Consider the following 6,804-nt stretch of genomic DNA (forward strand, 5'->3'; position numbering starts at 1 on the left):
ACAGAAAAAGGTCCTTAAGAGTTATTTAGATGGGTAATACTTCTAGCTATTTTAATACTGTTTTACTTGGAACTTTTACTGAAATGGAACCAGGTTCCCCAGACAGTTTTGGTGAACTGCCTAAACTCACTGGAGCTAACTTTCATTTATTGCTATACATTTTCCTAGTATTGAAAGTATTTGTGTAAGTTGTAGGTGTTTTTTTGTGTTAATTATTAAGATGGAAGTAGTACCAGAAATGGAAATGTTAAGAAATCAAGGCTATTGGTGACATTTTTTTTATTTGCATACTCAGCTTATTACCACAGTCCCCAGCTTCCTAACCCTGGTTCTAGAGTACTCCCTGTCCTACACATTTACACATCAGATATTCAGTTCGAATCAGGGGTCTTGCAACAGATAACGTGCCAGACATGTGGTACTACATGACAAGGGTAGGAGCCTGAGTATTGGTCTGCTTCTTTCCTCTTACATGCATTTTCTTTTATTCTGCCTTATTTAACCAGAATGTTTATTTTGAATTGTTTTCACGTGTGTTTTCATGCAATTCAGTGTCCAGTTGCTGTGCACGTGTATAAGACAACAGAATACTCCGTTTTAATCTTCTTACATAGTTTTATCAAAAGGTCTTCAGGGTTGTGTCGGATTTTCTTGGAAAATCTTAAACAAGCATCTCTAAATTAAGAGATTCCTTTTTAAACGATCGGCCACATTGGCTGGCTTTCAGGTTATGCCCCTTGTAATGACGTGGATGCCTCACAGTCACGTCATTTACACGGAGCTTTCCGCCTGAGCGGCACATTTTCTAAATAGCGCGTGGTATTTATCCTGGATAAATGTACCGAATAAACTTTAGAGTCCAGATGGTCCAATTGCGCAATATCTAACGCAGTACAAATATTTTCTTCTCTTAATCCTAGTGGTTTAAATCAAACTGACCACACGCCTTTACTGATCATAATGCTTTCAAAGCTCGAGAAACAAATACTTATAGACCTGTGGCAAAAACTGATACCAGTGGCAGAGGATGTTGGAAGTGAAGCACTGTACAGGTATGATAACACACACACACACACACACACGGATTTTGCCTATTCAGTTGCCTGTGCATCATGTTGTCTTGTGTGATTAATTAGTGCCCCCATCTCTCTCTCTCTCTCTCTCTCTCTCTCTCTCTCTCTCTACCTCGCAATGACAGAATGTTTACGACGTTTCCCAAAACCAAGACATATTACGGCCATCTGGACCTCAGTCACGGTTCTGAGCATTTGCGCTCTCTCGGGAAGAAGATAGTGGTGGCAATAGCGGATGGGACGATGCACATAAGCACTCCAGCTTTTACCACCAGTCTGGGCTACCTCAGCAGATATCATGCCTATCAGCTAAGAATACACCCGACCAACTTCAAGGTTCAGCTCAGATAGTTTTTTACTGTATATGCACTACACGCAGATCAAGCATAAATCCAATGACATTTTCCAGAGGGATCTTGCTGGCTCTGTGTTTAGATCTCCTACTTTACTATTTATTTATTTTGTTGTTGTTATGGTTATTGTCATATTAAGCATCACTGGAACTGAATGAAACTTCTTTCCACAGCTGTTTAATCACTGTATGCTGGTGACTTTAGCTTGTCATTTGGGAGATGACTTCTCTGCTATAGAGCACGCAGCGACTGACAAATATCTCTCAGCTTATGCTGCAGTGCTGGCCGAGAAGTTCAGATAAGGTGGATTTTCTCATCATCATCTTCATCAAACGTGCCTCAACATCTCTAATGAGAGACACCCAGGTTTATTGTCTTTCTTTCATTATGTAATTATTGATGTAAATAGATTTACTGTTGTTAAATTAAATGCAATTTAATATTATTCAAATGTTTTTCCTATGTATTTAAGTTTTGGGACACCCCTCCAAAACATTGAATTCAGGTGAATTTCAGGGGTTGGGCTTGACCTCTTAGATCCAGTGAAAGGAACTCTTAATGCTTCAGCATACCAAGACATTTTGGACAATTTCCTGCACCCAACTTTGTGGGAACAGTTTGGGGATGACCCCTTCCTGTTCCAACATGACTGCGCACCAGTGCACAAAGCAAGGTCCATAAAGACATGGATGAGAGAGTTTGGTGTGGAGGAACTTGACTGGCCTGCACAGAGTCCTGACCTCAACCTGATAGAACACCTTTGGGATGAATTACAGTGGAGACAGTTAGCCAGACTTTCTCGTCCAACATCAGCGCCTGAACTCACAAATGGTGTCAAGTTCCTCCACACTAAATTTGCTCATCCATGTCTTTATGGACCTTGCTCTGATCACACAAAGTTGGGAGCATGAAATTGTCCAAAATGTCTTGAACATTAAGAGTTCCTTTCACTGGAACTAAGGGACCAAGACCAACTCCTGAAAAACAACACCTGAGTTCAATGATTTGAAAGGCTGTCCCAAAACTTTTGATAATATAGTGTATCTCTTACCTGCGTCGCTATATCCAGCCTTATAGGACTAAAGTCTGCCCAAATCTGTCTGAATTTAAGATTAACTTTAAAACCCTTAACTGTGTTGGCCTTGAAGTCTTTGTCTCCCTCTAGCGGCAGATCAGGGAAAATGTCGCGCTGCCAGTTTAAATCAATATATACAGTAGATTATTAACAGTGCGTGTAGTTTTTAAATGATTTTAAAGTGAAGAAGAATTTTGCTATTTATTGTAAATAATTGTGTAACACCGTGCACAGGATTATAATATTTAAAAAAAACAGTTTTGGTCATTAGGCTTGGTGCAGGCTTCAGCTCAAGAATAACAGTAGTGGTTGAACAGTAACATAAATAACAATACATTAATATATGAATGTACATTAATCAGAATTATCAGTGCAGATTTAAGTGCAGAGTGGTAAAGTTTAACCTGTGCAAACATTACAGCTGTTTTTAAATAAAATAAGAACCAAGAATTTGTGCCACCCTTAACACCTAATCTGGAGGGGATAAAAACACTGAGCCTCTTTCATGGTCAACAAGGTTGAGGACACATCTGGAGGATCACATACAAGACACCTGTCCATTCAGAACATTATAAGATGCTTTATATGCTTTAGTTTACACAATGACTCTTAATTCAAACCAAAGCATGTTTATATGGTTAAATCAATTGTGGGATCAATTTTTTAAATTGTTTTTCTGGGACTGTTTCTATCATTGGGATTATTGGATTTGGATGTTTATTTGGGGTCATTGTCTTATACAAAGAGACATGGACACCCAAGTCTTAATTGTTGGGGTTTTTTTTTTGGTTTTTTTTTTTGAGGTAACCAGATTTTGGGTTATAATCTTGCCATGGTGAAATAACCCCAAAGCATCAGTGATCCACCATTACATATTGGTAGTTAACAAAGTGATTTTGGTTATGTCATGTCTTATGTGCAGTTTAAGACCCTTGGACTGTTAGCTGCAGGAAATGTGACAGATATCCTAACATCTGAAGGTAACCACTGGTAATGGTAGGTCAGGATGTTGTCTGATTTCTCTTCCATTGCCTTCCCACTGTTCTAGATCGCAAAAGCCCTCTTTTAACATACTTTCCATAGAGTTGGCCTACCTGAGGACATTCTCTCCAAGGAACCCCAACACAGTTCATTCTGGAGGAGCCTCATGTCTAAGCACCAACCAGTCAGGGTCAATGGTATATTATTTCTTACCAGTGTTTTGTATGCCTTGAGTTCACTCATTCCTACCTCAGATGGCCTCACACCTTTCCAGTACTACATGGACTACCAACCACCATTTGTCCCCTAGAACCAACATAAGGACTGGTACCACTGGTTGACACTAGCTATAGGTGCATACATATTCATAGTTTCAAACAGAGATGGTAGAAAACACAAGTTGATCATCACCACAGAGAAACTCCGGTAGACCACCTTTATCTAGAAAACTATCACCCTATTTCATTGGACCATTCAATCATGCTTTTCCAATGTGTAATAAATAGATTTCAGTTACCTGCTCATTTATTATACCTACTCATTTCTCAGCATTATTAAGCTGGTATTTCTCTTTGAGTTTTTGCTGGAACATACAGCTGTGTCTCATGAGCATAACAGTAAGAATGAATAATATGTTTAGAATTTATTATACCCAGAAGTAACATATATAGAGGGAAATCAATGGCACTAGAACAGACCATTCAGGAGCCTCTGTAAAACTTTACTTTTGTATGCATTGACAGGGCACCATTAGTGTCAGTGAGATAAGAATTGATCAAGAAAAGAGCTTTTTCCATAACTCCAAAAACATTATGTTGTTCATCTGTAAGAATGTTGTGATCGACAGTATAAATAGATACTGAATTTGATTGGAGGCCAATTGTAGATCATTTAATACTTCAACAAGTACTGCTCCTGCATTGTGATGAACCTAAACCTGCATAAACCTTGACTAATATATTTCCCAGGGGGTATTTCTTGGAAAAATGTATAACCTTAAAAGATTTTAGGGTCAGGTTTTTATTTATGTAATAACTGCTACTTTTAAATATTTTGCTAAAGCTAATGGGTAGTTTATTGTAATCAGTAGAAGCTCATCTGGCACATAAATGATCAAACTATAGTTCCTTCTATATTATGCATCATTGATGAGTAAATCTATGTTTTAAATAAAGTTTAATGCAGGGACCTTTGCTCTGTTATCTCCACCACTCACACACACATACACACTTAAACACTTAAATTCACTTGAAGGAGATAAGAAGAAGCAAGCAAACCATTATTTGGGTGTGGTTAGATCTAATTTGATTGTTTGGCCCAATTAATGAATTCATAAATCTTTTACAAACCAAAGCAGCTAAATATGAAATTTGACATGACCTACGTTTTTTTCCCGTTCTATATTCTGATGCAGAAATATATTGCACCAGATTGGTGTGTTTTATCAAAAGCAGTTAAGAAACTGGAGATCATGTATTGTCGGATATTAGACATATTTAATTCACATTTAGGTTAGTTTTTTATTTCAAATATTATAACATTTGTTCTGTTCATTTTAAATTAATGTCGATATCTAGCACAAAGTGAAGGAAAAGTCTTGAAATATGTGGAAATCTAAATATATATGTATATAACAAGCATAAATTATGGCGATAATTGTGGAAAACAAACCTCTGGCACATTGTCAAAGCACGCACGTTGTTTGGAAGAGTTCCACTGGCGTAAGTCACTTCTATCTTGGGTGGGACTGCTCTGATACAAACGTATAAAAAGCGAGCTAGTAGACAAACTAGTTAAGATCGTCAGGACACATCAACTAACCCATCATGAGTCTCTCCGAGAAGGACAAGGAGATCGTGAAGACGCTGTGGGCAAAGATCTCCCCAGCTGCTGATCAGCTTGGGTGTGAGGCCCTCTCCAGGCAAGCAACTTTCTATACATCTGCATTTACACCTGTGCACTGATCTGCTGTTTTTTAGTCCTGCGAATTAAACCCCTTTTCATCGTTATTGCAGAATGTTCCTGGTCTTTCCTCAGACCAAGACTTACTTTTCTCACTGGCCAGACCTGAGCTCGGGCTCAAGTTCAGTGAAGGCGCATGGGAAGAAGGTGATGGAGGGTATTGGAGAGGCTGTCAATAATATCGATGATCTTTTTGGTGCAATGAGCAACCTCAGTGAGCTGCACGCCTTTAAGCTTAGAATAGATCCTGCTAACTTCAAGGTAAACTCCTGAGCAATAATAAGAATAAGAATAAGAATAAGAATAATAAGAATTATTATTATTATTATTATTATTATTATTATTATTATTATTATTATTATTATTATTATTATGTTTTTTTCTGTCATTTAAAGTAGTATTCTTGTTGTTTTTGTGTCATTTAAAAATAATAATAATAATCAGAATATTCAGAAAAAAATATTACTTATATGTGCATAGAGGCAGCCTAATATTTCTGCATCATTGACACTCCACAGATTGGGCTGCGTAAGGAATTTTATTTATTTTATTTTTTTTGCATGTTTGCTTAAATCTAAGCTGTTTTGTCATCTTAAATCATTTCAGATCCTGTCCCACAATCTCCTGGTCATGATTGCCAAATGTTTCCCCAAGGATTTCACAGCTGAGGCACATCTGTCTCTGGAGAAGTTTTTCTCCAGGGTTGCACTCGCCTTATCTGATAAATACCGTTAAAATACGAGCTTCTACACATCATGGAATACAATATGCTGTGGAATGATGGCTCATTGTGGTGAATAATAAAGCTAATCTCAGGAAAGTGTATGATTTTTGTGATGTTTTTTTCACGGTTAATAATGAAGTTCGAATATTCACAGTAGTTTTATTCATTTGTTAAGAATTAAAATTTTTGATGACATTTTTGTAGAATGTGAGCAACTTGTGGACTAAATATATATATGATATATGCTTTGCAGTTGCATTTGCCTGGGTATAGTCCGTACGACAGAAAAAAGTTTGAGGTTAAGCAAGCTTTTCTGTTTTCTCTGACAATTTATTTTAGTAGCTTTAACTTAATTTAATGGCTCCATGTAGGACCTTATACAGCAAATTATTTTCCAAGTTGAACAGTTTATAGATGTTGAGAGATCTTAATTATCCATCCATCCATCCATTTTCTATACCCGCTTTATTCCTAATTAGGGTCACGGGGATCTGCTGGAGCATATCCCAGCACACATTGTACGAAAGGCAGGGGTACACCCTGGACAGGTCACCAGTCCATCACAGGGCCACATATGTAGACAGACAACCACACACACTCACACTCACTCCTATGGGCAATTTAGAATTACCAATC

At 37.6% G+C, this 6,804-nt stretch overlaps 2 protein-coding genes across 5 annotated transcripts; both read left to right on the forward strand.

Moving 5' to 3' along the window:
- Positions 1-354: 354 nt before the first annotated feature.
- hbae4 (hemoglobin alpha embryonic-4) lies at positions 355-4,351 on the forward strand. Of its 4 annotated transcripts, none has more exons than XM_058405421.1 (4): positions 355-434; positions 921-1,052; positions 1,199-1,409; positions 1,600-4,351. In XM_058405421.1, the coding sequence occupies exons 2-4, from the start codon at positions 961-963 to the stop codon at positions 1,726-1,728; spliced, it is 432 nt and encodes a 143-aa protein (XP_058261404.1). In that variant the 5' UTR covers positions 355-434; positions 921-960; the 3' UTR covers positions 1,729-4,351. The 4 variants fall into 4 exon arrangements, 1 of the variants encoding a protein (XP_058261404.1); XR_009206281.1 differs by lacking the exon at positions 355-434 and having other exon boundaries at positions 460-1,052; positions 1,600-1,792; positions 3,424-4,351; XR_009206283.1 differs by lacking the exon at positions 355-434 and having other exon boundaries at positions 460-1,052; positions 1,600-1,792; positions 3,585-4,351.
- A 138-nt stretch (positions 4,352-4,489) lies between these two features.
- hbae5 (hemoglobin, alpha embryonic 5) lies at positions 4,490-6,255 on the forward strand. Its single transcript, XM_058405422.1, has 3 exons — positions 4,490-5,403; positions 5,498-5,705; positions 6,051-6,255. Exons 1-3 carry the CDS (start codon positions 5,309-5,311, stop codon positions 6,177-6,179), a joined length of 432 nt encoding a protein of 143 aa, XP_058261405.1. The 5' UTR covers positions 4,490-5,308; the 3' UTR covers positions 6,180-6,255.
- Positions 6,256-6,804: the final 549 nt, after the last annotated feature.

Source organism: Hemibagrus wyckioides, linkage group LG13, assembly GCF_019097595.1.
Source record: "Hemibagrus wyckioides isolate EC202008001 linkage group LG13, SWU_Hwy_1.0, whole genome shotgun sequence".
NCBI lineage: Eukaryota > Metazoa > Chordata > Actinopteri > Siluriformes > Bagridae > Hemibagrus > Hemibagrus wyckioides.

What these genes read in the sequence shown, in the direction of transcription:
- hbae4 (XM_058405421.1), top strand. Translation starts at nt 961, where the DNA reads ATGCTTTCAAAGCTCGAGAAACAAATACTTATAGACCTGTGGCAAAAA. An exon ending in GGAAGTGAAGCACTGTACAG is followed by an intron (nt 1,053 to 1,198) that starts GTATGATAACAC and finishes TCGCAATGACAG; the next exon opens with AATGTTTACGACGTTTCCCA. An exon ending in TACACCCGACCAACTTCAAG is followed by an intron (nt 1,410 to 1,599) that starts GTTCAGCTCAGA and finishes TTCTTTCCACAG; the next exon opens with CTGTTTAATCACTGTATGCT.
- hbae5 (XM_058405422.1), top strand. Translation starts at nt 5,309, where the DNA reads ATGAGTCTCTCCGAGAAGGACAAGGAGATCGTGAAGACGCTGTGGGCA. An exon ending in GGGTGTGAGGCCCTCTCCAG is followed by an intron (nt 5,404 to 5,497) that starts GCAAGCAACTTT and finishes TCGTTATTGCAG; the next exon opens with AATGTTCCTGGTCTTTCCTC. An exon ending in TAGATCCTGCTAACTTCAAG is followed by an intron (nt 5,706 to 6,050) that starts GTAAACTCCTGA and finishes AAATCATTTCAG; the next exon opens with ATCCTGTCCCACAATCTCCT.